Source organism: Biomphalaria glabrata, chromosome 9 (assembly GCF_947242115.1).
Source record: "Biomphalaria glabrata chromosome 9, xgBioGlab47.1, whole genome shotgun sequence".
Lineage (NCBI taxonomy): Eukaryota > Metazoa > Mollusca > Gastropoda > Planorbidae > Biomphalaria > Biomphalaria glabrata.
The window spans coordinates 32932820-32955618 of record NC_074719.1 but is presented as its reverse complement, the minus strand read 5'-3'; the positions used below and the strand labels follow the sequence as shown (position 1 = coordinate 32955618).

Genomic DNA, 22799 nt, shown 5'->3' with positions numbered 1-22799 from the left:
TAACATTGTCAATATTGGTGTTACCATTGAGAGTAGGCTTCATTATTATCCAGTGACGTAGCTAGCCATGTGTGGCTGATGCGGGCCGCACGGGGCATCAAGTAATGAGGGGCATCAAGCTAAGACTAAAAACTACACATTTGTATAACATCAAGCTAAAGACAAACTTTGTCAGCAAAAACTACACATTTGTATTACACATGAAGAAACAGAAACAAATGTATTTGTTTCAATGCTTTGTTTTTCTCCTATATGCTTTCTTACATTAAATGTAATCTGTAGATCAGGGTTCTCAACCTGTGGATTGCGACCGCCTTGGGGGTCAATTGACGATTTGCCAGGGGTCGCCTAAGACCATCGAAAATATGGATTGCTTTTTGTGTATTCTATCATTTAAAACTCGATATTTTACAAACCTTTTTTCCCATTTGAAGTTACTATTACATTGTTATTGTAATTCTAGAATAGATGTTTTAGACAACTAAAACAGAATGATCTTATACATTTTAATAGTTGCAGCCTAACTATTTTGAACACTTTTAAATTCATGTAAACTAATGCATACTGCAAACTTACATTTTTGTGGAATCATAGATATGCAATTTCGTTGAATTAATAATACGCCATTGTTTAATAGTACATGTTGTTGAAGGTAATATTTTCATTATGGAACAAGCCATGACAAAGTTATCTCACAAAAGAAAGTTGAGAAAATAAAATAAAATGTGGATATGGTTTTACTTCACTAGTTTAAACAGAACTTGACAATGAAAATTCCAAGTGCGTTATTTGTAACGAACTTCCATAAGTCAAATCTATTTAGCCGAAATAAATGAAACATCATTTTGATACTCAACATCCGAGCTGTGTCGACAGGATACCCAGTACTTTAAGGTAAAGATAGGTATAGGTATTCATCGATGAATATTAACAAAGACACTGCCACAAGAATTACAAGTAATTAAAAGCGTAACTGAAAGAATCAAATGTAACATGGCTCGATTTGTCTGAAACAATCTGATTCTGTCAAATGAAACTTCCAATTGGCAAACGAAAATAGAACAATATCAATATTTACTTGTTGATGGAGGTTATCTACGAACATTGAAAAGTATGAGACCAGTAGAGCTCACATTCAGTCATCGCTTGATGGGAGGGAATTAAGTAGTTTGTCTGTAGGAAACAATACTGACAGCAAGTCGCAAGATTTAATTACAGAATAGGGGACGAGTAAAAAAATTCGTTCGTTTCTCATTCGTTTTCTCTCAAAGCAAAATCTGGCACTTCGTAATAATCGCAAACAATTTAAAGAAGTATTACAAGGTCAAAATTAAAACAATTTCTTGGATTTAGTGAAACTATGTTTCAAGTAAGATCCACTCCTGACATAACATCTGATTCGAACCAAGCCGAGTTCCACACCAAATGCGTTAATGTCCCCAAAAACACAAAGCGAGTTTATTATGATTTTATACATGATGAAAAAAATCGTGATGGTATTCCTAACAATGTTGACAAAAACGAATTTCCTATGGATAGAAAGAGACTTCAACGGTTGTCGCAGTTTCTTCAGAAGCCTTCAACTTAGGAAACAAGGATCCGCTAGATGAATCATTTTCTAATATCACCATCTTGATTCGCATATTTCTGACGATTTTGTTAAGTGTGGCTACATGCAAGCGAAATAGTTCTAAGCTTTAGTTAATTCAAAATTATGACACACTCATTAGGTAATTTTGTCTATTGAGCAAATGCTGGTATAAAAAAGATTTGATAAAATTATTGATAAATTGCTAGTAAGAAAGCACTAAAATTTATCTGTAGTATCTTTTTATAAAATTGATTTTTTTCCGAATTACCAATACTTGAACATTGAATACACATTTCTTTGGGGAAAAAAAGAACGTTTTACTGTTTCATTCTTTTTTTCGGGGGGGGGGGGGACATCAAGAAAGCCTGCCGCACCAGGCATCAGATACTCTAGCTACGCTACTGTTATTTTGAACTGGCTTTGTCTTCAATCTTGTGCCGGGGCATTTTAGAAAAACATGGTAAAACAACAATTATGAAACACATTTGACCAAATTACCATTGTCCTAATTGTTTAATAATATTCCCATTTGGTTTGTGAATATTCTGTATACAAAATAAAAACATACAGCTTTAAAAAACTTAAAAGTTATTGGAAGATATAAAAAAAAGTATTATTTACTTACTAGAAAATAACATTGTAGCACATTAGTAACAGTGTCTACCTCTACACCATGTGACATGATACATCATGCATGGAATAACACTAAAGCGAACACAGACAAGGCGGATGTCTGCAGAAAGAATGCCCGGCTAGGCTTATTGATTCTCAATAAAAGGTTGAAGAAGTCATACATATTTGACGTCTCTTCCGAAATAAAAAGTGAATAGTGGACCTTATTTAAGTTTATATTTACTTTTAAATAATTACAAAGCTATCATATTAACACGGTGTTATTTTTCTTTCCTTCACACTGAATGCTTAATATCACAACTTAATATATAGAGCGTATATGATGTTTCTTCACATTATGCATTAGTTTAAGGGACAAGGAAACTATTCTAAAAAGGTTGAAGGTTTTATTATATTCTCTTACAAAAAAATATATTTCACAGACTCTACAATGTAATAGGCTACTATTTTAATCTAACACATTTTCCAAAATATTGTAATAGCCTACATCCGTAGACAGTGCTACTTGTAGGCTTCATCCTTATACAGCCTTAGCGATTAAAAAGCAACATAAGGTATATATTTCTTAGAAAGATTTAGAGTCATCAAAGCATCCCTCAGACTCCTGGGTTTCAGTAATGTCTCCTTTCCATTCATTGTGACGGTGAGGTGGTGGTACCTTCTTGTGGTCTGTTTCTGAAACATCTTCATCTCTACCAGAGTTCTGTCGCAATCTTTCCATATTCTCCACAGCAACATGTTCACTTTGTTTATAAAACTGTCTCCTACACTGGGACGAAAAATGATTCAGTCTATGGCACGTAAATGTAAACATAGAGTTGAAGCTAGGTGCTGAAACAAATGATACATACATATATTAAACATAAATGAATAACAGCACCAGGGACCAAGTTTTTAAGAGAGAAAGTAGTGAATTAAAATGCTACGAAAATAAGGGCATGCGCCGACCGAGGCTCGAACCTGTGACACTGGATTCGACACCACCGCCTAGCGATAACGCACCCTCCCTATGGCACGTGTAGCATTCTTTACCCCGGTCTGGACAAACAGTGTTTCTATGGGCGTGATACTTGCCACGGTATCTACATTCTGGCAGTTTACTGTCCTTAGTTTGTTCCCTGAAACGTTTCAACGACGATCTACAACTACTTGTTATAGAGTTGATACAAGTGTCTTGATTAGACGTAGACGACTTCTTCTTAGAGTTTATCTTCTGTGACTTGCATTTTACTGCTAAGTGGTTAATCATTTGACAATTGAAACAAGTTTTGCCCCAAGCCGGGCACGACTTTCTGTTATCTTCATGTCTGCCGTCACAAATCTGCAGTCCTTGATAAACTTTCCTTGCCAACAGTCATTGGTTAATATGCATGACGCGTAGGACGTAATCATCTTCTTTTTTGAAGTAACGTCTGTATTATATAAGATAAGATAAGAAACGTGCTGATCTCAGTTTCTGATTAGAAAGCGGGACGCTGTACAGTAACATCACTACCCATGTCTTAACACAGGAGTTTGCTAGGCTGTGAACATGAAATAAGGACCAGGAAGAAAACGCCGAAAGGTTCAAAAGATTTAAAATAAAAGCGTGACATTGATCGACTTTTTTTTTTATTAAAACGGGACATTTTATGAAAAGCGTTGTATTAACCAATGACTTAAATTCTGCCAAGTCATTGATTTTCCTGGCTAGCTCAGGCAACCCATTCCATGCTCTAATAGCACTAGCGAAGAAGGAGTATCTGTACAAATTTGTCCTAGCATATGGGACGAGGAATGTGCCTTTATCTTTGTGTCTTTCAGAGTATTTTATTAAATTCTGTTTTTGTATTTGAAGATTATGGTTCAGTGTTTCATGTATAATTGCTACTTTACTTTTGAGTCTTGAAGGCTTTCTAAATTTAGTGATTTACAAAAGGTGTTACTCTAGTCAAATGTGAATATTCGTTTGTTATGAATCTCACTGCTATATTTTGTGTCTTTTCCAGCTTCTTAATGTTTTCTTGAGTTGAGGGGTCCCAAACAGAGGATGCATATTCCATTATTGGCCTAACCAAGGTTAAATAACATTTTAGTTTTATGTTCTTATTTGATTTATAGAAAGTACCAGGTGACCGAGCCTCGCTAGGGTGAATATTTTGTTAAGGTTATGTTCTGATATTTAATATTGCAATTAGTATATTCATTATGGTTTTAGTTCGAAGCATCAGAATGTACACATAATCTAGGCCTACACACAATACTTTAAATATACGCAGGCTTTTTTAAACTTTTCAAAAGATTTAGTTTACATCGGAAAGCATTAACCTGTCCAAAATGACGCTTCTCTCTCTGAATTACCCGGTACTTGGCATAATTTCCGTAAAAGTTCATGATTTTCGCTGCTACATCATTTTTTTAACCACGTTGCGTCCTCCAAAGAGTAAACCTTTTCAAGTTTCATATTTATTTTCGTGTCGTGCATTTCCTAATCAATTGTTGTCACAGAGAAATAAATAAACTACTGTAGACAATTAAACATAACAATTAATGAACAGAGACTCCATGTTGATATTAGTAGACATTTTAGACTATTATTTTATTATGTCCTTTGTGGCGCCGCGATTTGGAAGCAGATGCCAAGCCGATGGGCATGTTAAAGAAGTTAGAGAGACTCGCCCTGAACCGAGATGCATGGAGGAAGCTGGTTGGTGGTCTATGCCCCAGAAGGGACCACAGGCAGAGATGAGATGAGATGAAACATCCTTTTAAGTACTTTCTCACAAAAACATCCACAACAATGACGTATTATAAGTAATACCACACACCTGGCCTTTCCGTAGCCCGAAATTCTGCTAGCGACAACTTTGAATTTTTAAAGATTTTCCGCGATGGGTGGCACATAGAAGCCTCAGTGAACGTTGTCAAAAACTGCATCACCTGCGTCTTGACTTTGTTCATTTCATAGCGGCCAAACCTTTAGAATCGATTGCTTCACATTTCTTATGGCAATTGTGTATTTTATGTCATTTCGAGCAGAGATCTCTATGCTGGAGAAGTAAGTTACCTAATGGAGGCTGACTAGGAGATACCAATTGGAAATTACGTTCTGCATTCAGATGTTTGGTTGAATCCACATGTGGGACAGAAAACTGTGATCAACATTTCTTGCATCGCACTCCACTGTGGTGGTTGATTTTTCTTGCCATTTATAAATCTGAACTCAGCCTATAGGTCACTATGAACTTGTATGTTTTATCTGCGACATCTCTGTCATCGACTTGAACAAAATGGAAAGGTCAAGGGAATACTGTCTGCTGGGATGGATTCATGGAAACAGCGAGAAACATGCGGAATGACAACACATCAAAAGGAATCGTGCTGACGTCAGTTTCTATACAGAATGCTGCAAAATAAAAGCACTCCCTATGCCTCGAACAGTCAGCAAAGCAGCGAACATGAAATAAGGATCAAGAAGAAAACGCAGGAAGTTAATTTTAAAGTCATTAGTCAAAAGATTAAGAATGATTTTTAAATAAAAGCGTGACATTGATCTTTTTTTTTTATGAAAGCGGAACATTGGCTGTCCTGTCCGAACATCTTATGAAATGCGTGACAGACTAAGCGGGACTGTCATACCTAATCGGGACGTCTAGTCACTTTACCTTACGGTTACAGTAGTCTCCATAAATTTTGGTGGGTAATGTTAAGAGTGGAGGCTTGCCAGCAGTTTTTATTGTTGTGTACTTTCCGCTCTATATCTCGGCTGGCCAAGTGGGGTATATCATTGGAGTCCAATGTGACAATTCAAATAGCAGTATTGATTTAGACATAAACTTCTTGGCAAAGTGAACAGCGCATTGCATAGAAAGACAATCCTTAAAATGGAGAACAATTTCGACTGTAAGGTAATATTTGAAATTAAGGTAAGATAAAAGAGTGAGGCGAAATATATGGAGGTAGTAAATTGTGAAAGTGTGTTTACATATGTAAAACGTTTGATACTAATGGGGATTTAAGTGTAGGGGAACTTGGGAAAAAATGGGGGGGGGGGGGCGGGGGAGATTTCGAAAGGGAAATAATATTTAAAAGGAAGATAATATTTGAAAAGAAGATGTTTTTGTTTCAAATGAGATATTATTTAATTGCTAAAATTTGAAGAAAGTTAGTATTAAAATAAGAGGTTACATGAGAAAGTAAGATATAATTTTTAAAAATGAGGTGGAGGTGGTGTACGTTTTAAATAGGAGGTAACAGTGAAAATTTGCAATATTTAAAACCGATCACTTTGACTATATTTTTATAACTTTAAATTCAAAGGAAATCTCACAAATATATGATCTATCTATTCTCTCCAAAGTAGACCATACTCACATCACTGGCCGACTCGGGTGGAGGGGGGGGGGAGAGGCGGAAGTTAATATTATACACAAATTATTTATATTTTAACTATTTTTGGATTAGTATGTTGGCCGATCTGGTGGGGTAAGGTGGGACGATTGCATCACTTTCAACTTTTGGGCAGAAATCAGTTTGTTAACAGAATTACATACATACATATCTGTATGATAAAAGCAACGTATTGATATTTGAACCAATCTTAATAGTATGTTGTTCCCTTTCTGGCATGTTGGTCGATTAATTGGGGGAGGGGGGACGAGAGCTTAAATCCAATTTTGTTGCAGAAATCACAGTTTGTTAACAGAATTAGTTACATATCTGTATGATAAAAACTTCTTATTGATATATATCCAAACCAAACTTTATATTATGTCGTTCCCTTCTGATATCTTGGGTTTGAGTTTCTTCTGTGGCGGTAGAGAGTGGGTGGGCGATAACAGACGGTTTGTAACACCAGCCGTAATATGTTCCAAAGTTTAGCTTAAAAATAAATAATTCAATTTTTAGCGGCCCCCGAAAAGGGAAAAGACGCTATTGTTTTGTATGTTTTGTCTGTCCGCCCGTCTGTCCCGTTTAGATCTTGTAAATTAGAAAAGATAGTGAAAATCCGTCAAAATATTTTTAGTCCATTCAAAGTTCTGATACAACGGCTACTTTTTTTCTTATCTGAAAGCGAAAAATCAAATTTTTAAAATCAATTATGCAAGCAGTTTTATGTTTTTTCATAAAAATACACCATTTTTACAAGTATTCACTATTAATAGTAACAAACACTGGAGGCTATTAAATAAAGGAGATGACTATTTACCATATTTTTAACACAATTATGCTAACGGTTTTAGATTTTTTATCAAAATTTTTTTTTTTACAATTGTATTGCTGAGTTAAGTAACTTTTGTCATTCTAACTACTACATTTACAAAAAAATGTGTACATTTTTTTTAAAGAAAAAAAATCTATTTGGTATACATATAAGTGGAACATAATTTAAACAACAATTAATAAGTAGCTGGGTGGATTATTTTAATCACCAAAGAGTCAAAAGAAAAATTAGATTAGTTTTGCTTTCGTTGATTTAGAGGCAGAGTACGTGAAGTAGCCTCTTTTAGATTTCGTGTGGGTTTCTGTCAATCCGTTTCTCGCGTTGATATCGAAAAACACTGAGAAGCTTTTAAAAATCTGATTTCAGCAGCGGCTACTTTTTTCCCTCGCTTTTCTTATTATCGATTATAAGCTGTTCGGGATATTTTTTTTTAAATTTAAAAACTAATTAACACCAAATTACTTCTTAGATTCACCCTTCTAATTAAAATCACATTTTTTTTTATGCAACAACGTCGCAAAAAAAAATAATTCTGTAATTGTTTTTTTAATGGGAAAAAATATCGACACATGAATTATTCTTCTGAATTATATTACATTTAATTTTCTTGTAAAAGTAGAGAAATCTCATTATCATACCACTAAAAGGTAGTTCCATAATTGAAAAAAAATTTTACCATTACAAAATTTTTAAATTATTCTTCTGACTTATATCAAATTTAAAAATTAAGCTGAAACCTGGAAAAAAAATTTCATTATCGATAATGGGTTTTTCGTTTTTTTTTTTTAATAAATGTAGATAAATGCCAAATCATTGTTTGAAATTGTTCTAATTTATATTACCTTTCAGATTCCTGCTAAAATTTCGCTTAAGTCTATTTATCGAGAATGGGTTGTTCCTAATTTTTTTCAATGAAAATAGATTTTTTGACTTATATTTCATTAATTTTCTTGTCAAAACCTTGCGAAAGTTTAATTGACGTAAATAGGAAGTTTGGATTTTTTCACGAAAATAAAATAAACGCTAAATGACTGTTTGAAATCGGTTCGGCAGGGTGACCTCTAGTCTGTTATATTTTTCTCTAGGAACATGTAAACATTTTGACATTTTTTTTAACATCGATTAAACATCTAGACCAACATTAATTATAATTTACAAATTGTTTGTTTTTTGTTCATCGCTATTTCCTGCTTTGAGCTTTCTCACTACGTTATGGTCCTGTCACTTCTCTGGATCAGTTGGGGGGGGGTGGGGGAGACAGGGATATCTGGGAAGATTTTACCGTTTTGGTTTTTAAAAACATTTACACACAAAAAAATGGGGGAAAACGACCTAAATTCAAACTGGTGGCATACGCCTCCTCGGGCAGACGTGCTAAACACTATGTCAGGAAGCTATTAAGTACTTATGATTAGAGAATATTGTATAGTTATATATTGTTAGTTTCAATTTATAGCGGCAACCTATAAAGGGGACAAATTCGGTGACCGGTTACTTCATCCCCGTTCACTTCATCCCCGGTCACTTCGTCCCCTGGTCATTTCATCCCCCAGTCACTTCATCCCCGGTCACTTCGTCCCCTGGTCATTTCATCCCCCAGTCACTTCATCCCCGGTCATTTCGTCCCCTGGTCATTTCATCCCCCAGTCACTTCATCCCCAATTAAATATTTTTCTTATTCGTTGTTTAATTCTGCTGTTAAGGCTTTGACTTTAAGCCCTCATTTTATCTAATATATAAATATGATTATGTAGAATGCTTTTTAATATTTTTGACACGTTTTTAATGAGTTTATAAAGTTTTCCCTTCCATTTTACATTCTTGATGAGAAATCTAATAATATATTGTAAATCTGGGTGTGTACTTAACTATAGCGCTTCTAATAGATGTGGGGGTGTATTATTATAATTTTACATCCTGTGCATGACGTAATGATCAAAGGCCAAAGTATGGAATTGGCCGACCCCCCCCCCCCAATGGACGAATTTTAGTATAGAATTCACACAATTTGTATACGAATTTATTACTTATGTTAATAATATATACTAATTATTTATATTTCAACCTATTTTTTTATTATTTCGCCTCCCCCCTTTTCTAGTATGTTGGCCGATTTGGTGTGGTCAGGAGGTGGCGATTGCATCAATCCCGCCCCCCCCCCTTAAACTATCGAATGGGTGGGCGGTCAAATTTAATTGTAGAAATCACAACTTGCTAACAGAATCAATTAATCTATACTATGAAGTAGAATGTGAGGTGTATGTATGTTACTTATAGACATCAAAACCGCTTGACCAATCTTGATAAAACTTGGCAGGAATGTTTCTTGGGTACCAACTTAGACCTTAGTGTATGTATCGTAGCCCTAAAACAAACTTAAGACCCTAAAAAAAAAATAAAGTTGTCCGACTCTATTACAGCTATAGTATTTTATGGATCTAGGCCATGTCTACAATGTTGACATGAGAAATGATCGAAAGGATTTAGACCTAGATCTAATTTTAAGAAATACACTTTGCACAGATAGTTTTTTACTTTGACACATGAAAATACAAAATAAGATCCATGATTTCATTATATAATAAAATTAACCTTCAATTTTGTGTTTCAAAAGCATTTTTTACATAAATTAGTTCCTTATATCTGTGATTACAGATTTCCTGACGAACATTCTTTCATTAGACAATACCGTAATGAATCGCGTACTAAAAATTAATTCGTTTAATTGTTTACTTTATAATCCCATCCCTAGATCTAAAACTCTAAATCAACTCTAAGATGATAAAACTTCTCTTCGCACAGATAGTTTTATACTTTAACACATAAACATATTAATTAAGTCCATTCATTTCATATTTTGATCAAATAAACATTCAAATTTGGTTTTCTAAAGCTACATCCGTGTACGACAGCTGCGAAGCCAAGTTGAGATAGGCCTAGATCTATGAATCGCGTACTAAAAATTATTTCGTTTAATTGTTCACTTTATAATCCCAATTATTTAAAAAAGCTATCGCTCTTTTCGTTTTTAATAGATATGAATGTATCGACTTCGGGTAAACCATTTTCGCAAAACTAATTTTATTTTCGTAGCGAAAGAGAAATAACGTAAAAGGATCATTAGCTACGTTTAACATACATCTAAATCCAATCCACTAGATTATTCAAAAGCAAATGTTTTAATTTTTAAAAAAATGGATTTTCCCCTATTAGCTATTTTGATCTGATAGCTTCATTCACACTGTTTTTACATTGACACATTCGCTTTACTTATTACATTATTATTTCGTTTAATTGTTTACAAACACTCTCAGTGACTATATCGACAGTAATGCGCAAATAAAGACCCGCGGGTCGCGGGTAACATATGTCTAGTTATCTATATGATTAAAACCTGTTATTGGTGTTAACCGATCTTTATATTATGTCGTTCCCCTGTTGGCCGATTGAGTGTGTGTGTGGGGGGGAGAGAATTCCTCTACTGCCCTTCCCACCTAAATCCTTTGAGTGGGGGGGGGGCGGTCCTACTTTTATGGGGAATCATAGTTTGTGAACAAAATTAGTTGAAACAAAATATAATTTATATATGATTTCGCTCTTCTTCTGGTATGTTGGCCGAATCAGTGGGGTAAAGGGGGAGGGGCGATTGCATCTACTGCCCTCCCCCCTCTAGCCCTCTGAGTGGGGGGGGGCGGTTCTATTATTATGGAAAAATCAAAATTAGTTGAATATCTATATAATATAAGCTACGTATTGATATGTGAACCCATTTGTATATTATGTCACACCACACACTAATCTCAAATTTTATCATTAGTAAAATATAAAATACGTGCAATCGCCTTCCGCCGATCGTGCAAACCAATACTTTTTCTTTTTATTTAATAGTTAAGAAATTACAAAATTTAAAAAAAAATCTGTCGCTAGTATAGGCCTAATGTATATATGCTATAAATTAAATTCTTATATCGAGTCGCCCCACCTCTATTCTTTAATGCCAAATGCAATCATTAGCAGAAATTATAAAAAGGAGCGAGGATTAATCGTTTTCACTCTACCGCCCCTCCCCTTTCCAGACGAAATCATGATGTTTTAAAACAGAAGTCAAATATGGCGACAGTGTTTATGTACTTTTTCACATGAATTTATCTTAATTTTTTAAAGAAAGACTCTGAATCCAAATATTCTTTTCCTAGTCGCCTTTTTCCAACCTTTACTCAATCGGCTATTTTTCTAGTTAAATAAATTTGGGACTATAGCTCAAAATTTATGCTTGAATCCTAAAGATGCAAAAAAAAAAATTAGATTAGAATCTAATTGGTTCACTTAATTTCTCCTTCCACTTCCGACGTAATTTGTTAGAGCTTTGAATTCTAGTTCTGTAACAAAACAAAGTTACAAACATTCCTATTGAACTAAATGTATCACTTACAAATGACCTTTTTTAAAAATGTTATTTTTCGAATATTTTTTTTTTTCGGCGGCGATTCGCAAAGCCTTAGTCTAAATATGTGGGGTATATTCAAATCGTTTTCTTTGCAATGTAGTAAAGGTCTATACATTCATATTAGAATATTTTTCAAGTAAAACATTATTGAAAAAGACATTTTTAATAGGATGAATAATGAACTGTAGATGTCAGGAGAATGCATTTCTGCAGTGAAGACTTACAGCACACCCCTGACCCCCAAGCTATCAAGAGAAAGGGCTCAACATGTTTATGCATAGGGTTAGGGTTTACTGTGCGTTAGGGTTAGGGTTTGGAAAACAATCGCATCCCCCCCCCCACCCCCACTCTAAAGTTCTGGATCCGCTAGTGCTCGCGCATTGGTACAAAAAAATTGCAGCTAAGATCACAATGGAAAAATTATGAACGGACCATAGTGAATTATATTATCCATTTATTAACTAACTCATTGAATGGAATACTGATTGAAATATTGTTTTTAAAACAGAATCTAGATACGAACTTCATTTTGATTATAAGTTTAAAAAAAAAACGAACTACTTTTATAGCGCGCAGTTTTATACACTTGTCAGTCGAAATAAAACGAAATATAGCCCAGATCTAGATATATTTATAATTAATATATTGTTACGAATCTCACTATCCAGGCTCTCTGCAAACTGCACCATACACCACCAACTTAAAGAACTTGACAAGTCAGGGCTCCAAAATAACGTAAAGGTTTAATGTCCATAAATAACAGCCAATACTGTACAATTGGCAGCACGTAGAATAGTACAAATAGCTCTGCGATAACAAATATCTCTCCGATAACACCGTTCCGCCGTATCAAGTCTTGCACTGGTCTCTCCGTCTCGTTCCGGGCTTGCACTGGGTTCAACAGTTCGGGACTGACTTCACACACTTGGGCTCGTTGTGTCGGACTCGATCACAGACCAAGATCAAGACGCCGTTCGTCTCAACTGTACTTGATAGTACTCCGCACTGAACCGTCGTAATGCTCCGTACAGGACCACACCGTTGAACTGTGCTGTAGTCGACCGTGTTCTGAACTCCTGTCGTAAACCCGCTTTCTGAACCGTCTTGACTGCGACACCTCCGCTCTTTATATAGGGTCCCTACTGGCCTTCTAGAACCGGACAGAACGCCGCTCGACGTTTCTAGGTGGTCAGATGACTACAACTCTCGTGACGCCCCTGAGCTCTGTTCACGTCGGCGATCCTTCCCGAACTCTCTTGTTGACACTCGTCTCGGCCGATCGTCGTAACTCGTCACGGTTGACCGCTCGTCTAGCGCTGGCCTGGGGCGATTTGCGTCGGCTGACTACACACACACCACTACCCCTCTCTGTGCCACCACCAAGTTTATAACAATATATATAGGAGGTCACTAACTTAACTTCTTTTCTAAAAGCCAATTTATCCGATCAGATAATTTGATTTGAGTAGTAATCAACTCGCCCCCCACTACTGTTTAATATGTCTGTTACGAAATGATCTATGACTGTTTTAAGCCTGCGTTTTTTTTACTTGGAGAAATAATGAATTGTAGACCTTCAGTTTTGATGTTGAACGCGAGAAAACTAGATATTTTCAATTATTTTAAAACATGCTACAACGATTTTGCGTGGCTACAGAAACTTCAATTAAATTTAAATGGTATTCTTATACTAATTATAAAATCTGCATTTTTTCTCCATTTTTTTTTCTGAACGCTAGGTATGTAACCTAAAACCGTGGGAACAAGATCATATTCTTGTAACCAACAGTTTATGCATGATATATGAACGGACACTGGTAGCATGTATTTCTATAAATCCCAAAAATGATTATTTTATTACAAATCTTTTTAACATAAACGTCTTTAATCCCTTAATCTTTAGATGTGAAGAATTATTTGATTTGAAACTGTCAACCCAGAAAATAAAAAAAAAATCATGATTATGAGACAATTCTTGACTTTTTCACGCCATTTTAAAAACTATGTGCTACAGTATTTAATGAAGTTTAAAGGAACCATCAAATAATTTCGACATTTCTACCATCTGAATTGTTAAATTTTTTAAATGGTTGTGTAGAGGAAGACTTTGTATATTCAGATTCAATATATTGGACACCTTTTCGTATTTTAAAAAATATATTGATTCCTCGATTCTTTCTGCTTTATAAAAATTATTCCTATTTTCAATCATTTCAAAGTTAAAAAATCTTATTTCACCATGCGTTGTGGCTTGCAAAGTTTAGGTGCAACGGCTACTTTTCATTTTCTTAAAGCAAACCGTTTTTATAAAATTAATTATGCATGCGGGGTTTTTTTTCATAAAAATACACCAATTCTACAACAATACATAATGTTTACAATATAATAACAAAGAAAGTTTTTTTTTTTTTTTTTTTTTGTATTTTCAGTATCAAATGGTCAAATGTACAAATATTAATAGGCTATTAGTTAATTTTGTTTTTTCCTTTCAACTAGCTGCTAAAATTAAAAGAAAACATTCATGTTTGTTTATAAATGCTAAGAATGCACTATGTATGTAAATGTCATGCACATTTTTTACAATCGACTTTTTAAGCAGCGACGTTTGTGACGGTAGAGTGACGGCCGCGGCTACATGGTACTAAATTAGTTCCCTCAAGAAAAAAAAAATAATCAGAATTTATTAATTTTTTTGTTTAGTGCCCCCATCAATATAAAAGCTGCTAACTTTTGTGCGTTATGTCTGCTGGTCTTTCTGTCCGTCACGTTTAGATCCAAAAAAAAGTCTAAACGATATTGAAAATATGATTTAACCTTTAATGTTCCTTCTAAATATATCTCAATATTTTTAAATATCTATAATAGATTGTTCCGGATGTTTTAGTGAAAAACAAAGCAATGCCATCGAATGTTTGGATTGCTCTTCTAAATTATTACATTTCATTTTCTTCCTTAAAAAAAAAAAAAAAACTCAATATAACTTGTTCCGGATTTTTTAATAAATAACCTATAAACGCTGAATGAAAATCTTTAGACTGACCTATATTCATGGCCTATAAAGTTGTTCCGGATATTGTTTAAAAAAAAATAAATTATGTCAAATCATTGTTTGAAATCGCATAATTGACTTATAGCACTTTATTATTTTTTTCGGACAATATGTAGCTATAATTTGGCTATTGAGATCAAATAGTTCCGTATTATCAACTTAAAACAAATATTTGTCAAATGACTTATACTTTACAAACAAATCGACAATATGTTGTTCGAGATTTTTTAATGAGAAAGTAATTTACTTCAAACGGGGTTTTTTTACTTATTTTACACTTAATTTTCTAGTTTAAACATCACAAAAAAAACTTAAGGTGGCTAAAAATGAAAATATTTATAAAATTATCCTTTTTCGTTCCTTATAGACAAAAGCAACATTTAATAAATGTATAACATGTGACTGAGTTTATCTTTACACTGTCTACTGATTACCACCATCACAACACAACACAACTACTATGTTACAAGGACAACTAAGAATATTAATAGAACGGTCAAAACTCCGGACGTCAATAGTATTGAGCGACAGAGTCCAAATTTTGTCAACATCTAGTCGATCTACCTGACCTTGTAGACAAAGAAAAAGATAACATATGAGGAATGAATGCCATGATTGTTACGTTGTGTTATTTGATAACTTGTGTACATGTTCAGCTGTAATATAATTAATAGATTCAATAGTTACATTTTTGCTCAACCTACAAGTTTGTTAAGCTGATGGCTAGTTCTAAACTGGTTCGTCCTAGTTTCTAATTAAGTTATCTAAATTTTTTGCAGTGGTAAATAATGGTACAGAGTTCCCTGTAAACAGATTTCAACTTAGTGCGTAGCCGTTTTGTCGCCGGACGTTAAGGCGCTAAATATTTGCAGATCCAAAATGTTTTTGTTTTTTTAAATGCATTTTTATGTTTTGTATTTGTATCTGTGTTTAATTTATGTGAAACTCTATTTTCATGTGAATTTTTGTGTGTGTGTACGTTTTCCAATTCTTGTTTGCGGTGAAATGATAACGTCACTTCCTGTCCAGCTTTACATTTAAAAAATTTGCTCAGTATTTTGTGCTTCAGTGTATGTTTCCATTCCTTTTTTTTTCTGATAAGACATTTTGTTTGGTCTGTGCGTATTATATTTAGTGGATTAATATTATTTTGGGAAATATTTTGTATTCTTTAAAATGTATTGTAAGGAATCTCACTTTTCCAGGCTCTCTGGAACTGCACCACACGATACCACCAACTTAAAGAACTTGACAACTCAGGGCTCCAAAGTAACGTAAAGCTTTAATGTTCAATAAATCACAGCCAATACTGTACAATTGGCAAAAACGTTACACCGACTGTAAAAATGCTTCACACTCCGACGTATCAACTCTGTAACGCTGTATCAACTCTCTGCCTCTTCCTAGACTAGCACTCTATTCTCTGTTACAGACCAATTTCACTTAGACTTGCTCTTGACTCCGACTTCGACTCGTAACTATGAAGTTGCGAAGTAACGTGAAGTGACTCGAATCTAGCACACTCGCTCTTAGCTAGGGTCCCTACTGGCCTTCTAGAACCGGACGGAACATCGCTCGACCGTTATGGTTGATCACATGACTACACTCCTATTGACGCGCCTGAGCTCTATTCACCACACAGTTCCTTCCCGAACCGTTGTCGTTGACCGTCGCAACTCTTCACGGTTGACCACTGGTCTCGCACTGCCCCCTTTTGTGTCACCACCAGGTTTATTACAGTATTATGCTAATTTACAAACAAAGACTACGTTGAGCAATGGTAGAAAATATCGATACTTTTGTATAATTATAAAAAGCAAGCCTCTTTTTTGTGTGTAGTAAATACAGAAATAAAAAAAAATTAGTTATTTTACAAAATGTACATAATGTATATAGAAATCACAATTTTGCTTACCTAATAGATGAACTAGATTGAGCAAGGTGTCATGAATAGATGGAAGTAGCAAAGACCATTGACTGTTGTTCTTCTCGTCTAGAAATTAAAACATGCACACATATACATATATATTTGGTTGTTACGTATCTAGAGGATTGGATGTCAAACATGGCTTATGTTACCGTCACATTTTTTTTATTTGCCACGCCAATAAAAGTAGAACATTAAAATGGATGTACCCGTTTAGCCGACAAATTCATCTCTAATATATATGTTACAATAATAAGAAAGCGGGTTTACCCAATTTGTTAAAAAGTTTCATTCTTTAATAGTAATAATAATAAATTTAGGTGTTGTTTTTTTTCTCTATATTTTTAGGGCCCACTTGTGGGAGTGACATAAAACCTACTCTACGGTCTTTGCCATGATCGAAGAAACATTTATGCCAAGTTTTATCAAGATCGGTCAAACGGTTTTATTTCTATTTGTTGCGTTCAGTGGTAGTGATTAGTGTACATATTTTATTGATGTATTTTTTTATGTAAATAAAGTATAGTTTTTTTTATATTTATTCTCAAGTAAAGTTTCGTTCTTGCTTTCTTTTAGTTAGTTAGTTTAGTCTGGCTGCTTAGGCGACTCTAGCCCCTTGGTCACAGATTGAGGTGCACAGATCAAACCCACCCAGTAGCGCTACCATCTGCCTACTGGTAAAAACAAATTCTGTTAGCAGAAAGGCCCAGACCTGAACTGGAGCTCGAGCCATCGCTTCCACCGGCTTACATATATATGTGTGTGAGTGTGTGTATGTCCCGCAAAGAAATCAAAACCTTTTGACTAATCTTGATAAAACTTGGCTTAAATGCACATTAAATCATGGGGAGACCGTAGTGTATGTTTATTGTCCATCCCGCAACCATGGGGCCTCAAAAAATAAAATAAAAATTGCTAAATTGATCTCTATTTAAGAAAGAAACGTTTTAACTAATCCGGTAAACCTGTTTTAATAGCTAAATTTATTGCTATTAAAGAACGAAACTTTTTAACAAGTCGGATATATCAGTCTTCGCAGTATTGTCATGTATCGGTTTAACGGCTAAACCCATTTTTTTGGAAATCTAGTTTTATTTTCGTGGCGAAAGAAAAAAAAATTGAAAGGAACATTAGCTAAGTTTGACATAGATCAAAATCCAATCCACTAGATAAGTAATACACCATGGAACTATACTAACTAAGGCCCGCAGGCCACGAGTAATATCCGGCTTAAGCTATTAATATCCCAAATCTTTTTTTTTTTACTCACCAATTGATTTCCTTAATTTTCTTGACAATTCACTTAAGATAGAAATGTCATTCCTTATTCTTTTGATGGATTCTTTTGTTGGAACTGAAATGAAATATATTTAAGACATACATTATCATAAAGAGAATACATTAGAAATGTACATTATCATAAAGAGAATACATTTGAGATGTTCGTTCTCATAAAGAGAAAACATTTGAGATGTTTTTAAGAGTTATATCTATATCTCCACGAGTAAGTAATATATAGGCTATATGTTTGTTGTTGTTGTTTTTTTCGTTTAAAGTAGTAAAACTGTTACTGGCGATTTCTGCGCTCATCATTCAATAATGAATGTGTCCAATGTAAAGTAAAGCTTATTCTGAAACTGATAGAATATTTGAGCTATTGAACTCATTTAGACAACATTCGTTTTAAACATAGACTATGGTTTTAAACTGGTGAAATTAATACTTCAATATAAAATGTGGAACAAGAATGTTTATAAAGAATGACATTTTTTTTCCATTATGAATTTCTCCTTAAACATTTTTAGACCAACCTGCTCTAAATGCTGATTCAACAAGATCATGATCTGAAAACAAAACACAACGGTGATATATTAGTGTAAATGAAAGACAGGTAACTCAACGAGGTTCTACAGTAAATAAATAAGTGTGCTTCTGCATTTCAAGAGTCTTGTTACTAATTCTACCAGTCCTTTCACCAGCAACCTGAATTCGGACCAACGACAGCCTTTCCCGCTTCGCTCCAGGTCCCCACAACAGTCTTCAGGAAGCATAAAAGACGGCTCTTTAGTTTCCAACAATTTAGACCCTCCACAATCAATTGATACACTGTTCTTTCCGCTCATACAAAGTCTTCCTGTTCTGGTTCAATAGTGCACTGGTGCAAGGCAGGGTTACAACAATAGATTAAATTAAATCTAAAAAGGCGAACATTAACAGGGAAGCTAGTTATTGATGTATTACAATAGAATGTACACATTAATACATTTAAAAAGAGAGCCTTGTTTACACAAGTTCTTTTGTGAAACTTGTAACCATGATAAACAAACATACTCCAGCTCCAGATAGAGTTTAGTATTATGAGTGTATAACCAATATTTGAAACGTAGAGATTGTGTCTACAGGGGTCATTTTTTAAATGTATTGATGTGTACCTTCTATTGTAACTCATACGGTGTTACCTGCGGCTCTACACAATGTCAACAAGTTGACATTACGTCCATCCTATCTGACATAGTGTGGTTACCTATCTATTTATGAACTCAGTGTGATGGACTGAATAAACAAATAAAGAGGGTTGGAGTTGTTCATCTCCACTTCTGGAGATATACCCATCACTGCTAGAAAGGTTTCTGGTCAGGGTGACTTAATTATGGAATAAAACAAAATAACTAACCCACTCAAAGGTCAGAAAAAAAAAATTAAAAAATGTTCAACTCATCGCTGCTATGTAACTAATGGGCATATCTAATGTCAAGTTTCATTTATTTTTATATTAATACGCCTTGAAGTTGTAATAAAAGATGTTTGGTGCATATTCAATTAATCATATATTTGAAAAACATTATTTTTAACATAAACGTTAATACATTCCATAACAAATATTAACGTAACCATGTCCACATATTAATAGAAATGTAGATAATTCGGTGTACTTTTTACTATCCGGCCAATTATCCTGTAAGGTATTGAGCCGGAGCCGAAAATGGCCGAATAGTGAAAAATGACCGGATATTCGGCCGGAACTATTACACGATGCATAATGTAAACATACATCAAAACAAGTCATCTCTTCAAGACACTATGACGTCACTGGAGTCACTGTGGTCGCGGAGTCTAGACACAATACTACTGCTTCAGTCAAGCAAGCTACATTCATGTTTAACTATCTTTAACTATCTCTCCTTGTTCACCCATCCAATCAAATAATTTCTTCCAAGACAGCATCAGACAACAGCAATTGATGATGACGTATTATAATTGAAACTGTTTGCAGGGGTGGACCGGATGTCAAAATCGGCCCTGGCATTATACTATATACTAACCGGCCCACACATCACGTGCCTGTCCTAATAAATATTTTGAGCTTGATTATGGATCGAAAAGTTTTGTTCTACTGATATTCGAACTTAAGACATTAGAGAAGATCCATCAACAACGATCTGATGAATGGTCTATGTTTGTGTCCAAATTATATGTAGAACAGCTGCAATGATGCTTCTCGTGCTATTCTGTACATATTTTACTGTAGCTACTTGAATACATGACAGCATAAGCACAAGCCTAAGTGATTACATTCTTCTTCTTCTTCTTGAAACTGTCAGGTAGAGTTGAGCCTTCGGCTCTTTAAACTCTAGGCCAGCAAAAGTGAACATTTTTGAAATTCTGTAACTTTTTGTTTTTGTCTATATATCGCTAAAACCACAGTATTCATCGTCCATTTCAAACTCTTTGTTCCCATATTTATAGCTTCTATTTCCATTTTTCACCTAGATTCATCAATTGTGACGTTGTTAATGCTGACTCGGTCAAGTCAGCTACCGTTTCATGGGCGAACAGAGATCCACTTACGTGTACAAAGTTATTGCAAGTTGAAAACGCTAATGAGCATTTCTGTATTCTGGGTTCCTTAGTCGGCCGACTTGGCTTATTCTTTAGCATTAAATTGTACTTGTCGACCGGCGGTGTAGCTTTCACCGCTATTTTGCAGGGCCGGCCTTAGGCCATCGCAGCCTATGCGACCGCAGTGGGCCCCGCATTTTCATATGACCCTCGCTAATTCTACGTGCATAAATTATTAAATTAAACCATTTTATAACTTATGACAGATTTCCCGCGGCTTTCTGATTTACCAAGAGCGCATGGAAATCTCCTGAAATTGCAAAATATACGAAAAAGTCCTGGAAATATCCGGAAATTATTAAAATCTTTTGAAAACATACAAATCTCCTGAAATATATAGACAAAAATGGTCATTTTGGGGTGTCATTCAAAATGGAAAACGCAAATCCTACGCGCGATAAAAAAAACGGCATTGTGCAATACCTGTAATTGTGGAATCTGGTGAAAGAAGCTTCTCGCTCCTCAAACTAATGAAGAATCACTTGAGGTCAACAATTCTCCAAGATAGATTGAAACATTTGGTAATTCTTGCTATTGAGCGTGATTTATGTAGGAAACAGAATTTTTATGATATACTGTATGATTTCGCTACACGCAAGGCTCGTGTAGTAATTCTGTGCGTAGTAAAGAATAAATAAAATGCAAAGACGAATATTTTTTCTAATACAAACTCTTAGTTTTCACTTATTATCCGTATCCCTACCCAAACTGGGCCCCGCGAAATCCCACAATAGTTAATTCCGTCCCTGCTATTTAGTAACGGGTGCATACAGAGTAGATTACTTGTTCTCTTTCCATAACTTCTTGGTCACAATGTTTAAGTCCGGCCCTGCTATTTAGAGACTTGTTCTCCCCTCCTCTTTTTTTTTCGCCTCTATAATTACGTTGGGTAACTCTAGTCCGTCCGACTTGCCGAAATAAAAGAGTGATCTTTCAATTACTTGGTGTCCCAACTCTTGAGTCATAAAGAGTATTATAAATATAGATAGATTATCAATCGTGAACACTCACCATGACATTCAACAATGGTTTCTGAATCTTTTAGTGGACAAAGCGTAGAAACTAAGTCTTTTGACTTCTTGGCAGAGGTTTTGATTTCTTAATATTCTGCTCCTCCTTTCTCATTCTTTTGTGTTCGAATGTTTGGTAACATGTGTTTGATTGTTTGGTGATATCCGCTAGGATGTTAGTTAACATGTGTTCGAATGTTTGGTGACATGTGTTCGAATGTTTGGTAACATGTGTTTGATTGTTTGGTGATATCCTCTAGGATGTTAGTTGACATGTGTTCGAATGTTTGGTGGCATGTGCTCGAATGTTTGGTAACATGTGTTTGATTGTTTGGTGATATCCGCTAGGATGTTAGTTGACATGTGTTCGAATGTTTGGTGACATGTGTTAGAATGTTTGGTAGCATGTGTTTGATTGTTTGGTGATATCCGCAAGGATGTTAGTTGAAATGTGTTCGAATGTTTGGTGATATGTCTTTAAATGTTTGGTGACATGTGTTAAAATGTTTGGTGACATGTCTTCAAATGTGTCGTGATATGTCATCAAATATGTGGTGATATGTGTTAAAATGTGTGGTGACATGTCTTCATATGTGTGGTGACATGTCATCAAATGTGTGGTGACATGTGTTCAAATGTGTCGTGATATGTCATCAAATATGTGGTGATATGTGTTAAAATGTGTGGTGACATGTCTTCATATGTGTGGTGACATGTCATCAAATGTGTGGTAACATGTGTTTGATTGTTTGGTGATATCCGCAAGGATGTTAGTTGAAATGTGTTCGAATGTTTGGTGATATGTCTTTAAATGTTTGGTGACATGTGTTAAAATGTTTGGTGACATGTCTTCAAATGTGTCGTGATATGTCATCAAATATGTGGTGATATGTGTTAAAATGTGTGGTGACATGTCTTCATATGTGTGGTGACATGTCATCAAATGTGTGGTGACATGTGTTCAAATGTGTCGTGATATGTCATCAAATATGTGGTGATATGTGTTAAAATGTGTGGTGACATGTCTTCATATGTGTGG

At 34.8% G+C, this 22799-nt stretch overlaps 1 protein-coding gene across 6 annotated transcripts in view; it reads right to left on the bottom strand.

The window, feature by feature from the left end:
- The window catches only part of LOC106053331 (uncharacterized), a 43801-nt gene that overhangs the window by 5942 nt on the left and 15060 nt on the right, over window positions 1-22799 (bottom strand). For 3 of the 6 annotated variants that reach the window (XR_008779621.1, XR_008779620.1, XR_008779619.1), the window contains exons 5-8: window positions 18662-18694; window positions 18121-18204; window positions 16839-16916; window positions 2217-3055 (exon numbers count right to left, since the gene is read on the bottom strand). Coding sequence is in view for 3 of the 6 variants with exons in the window: in XM_056039909.1 (XP_055895884.1) it covers window positions 2790-3055; window positions 16839-16916; window positions 18121-18204; window positions 18662-18694 (461 nt within the window). In the remaining 3 variants the exon portion in view is untranslated. Of the gene's footprint in view, window positions 1-2099; window positions 3056-14670; window positions 15493-16838; window positions 16917-18120; window positions 18205-18661; window positions 18695-22799 lie in introns of those variants that run through there. The other 3 variants (XM_056039909.1, XM_056039910.1, XM_056039908.1) reach the window with 3 other exon arrangements.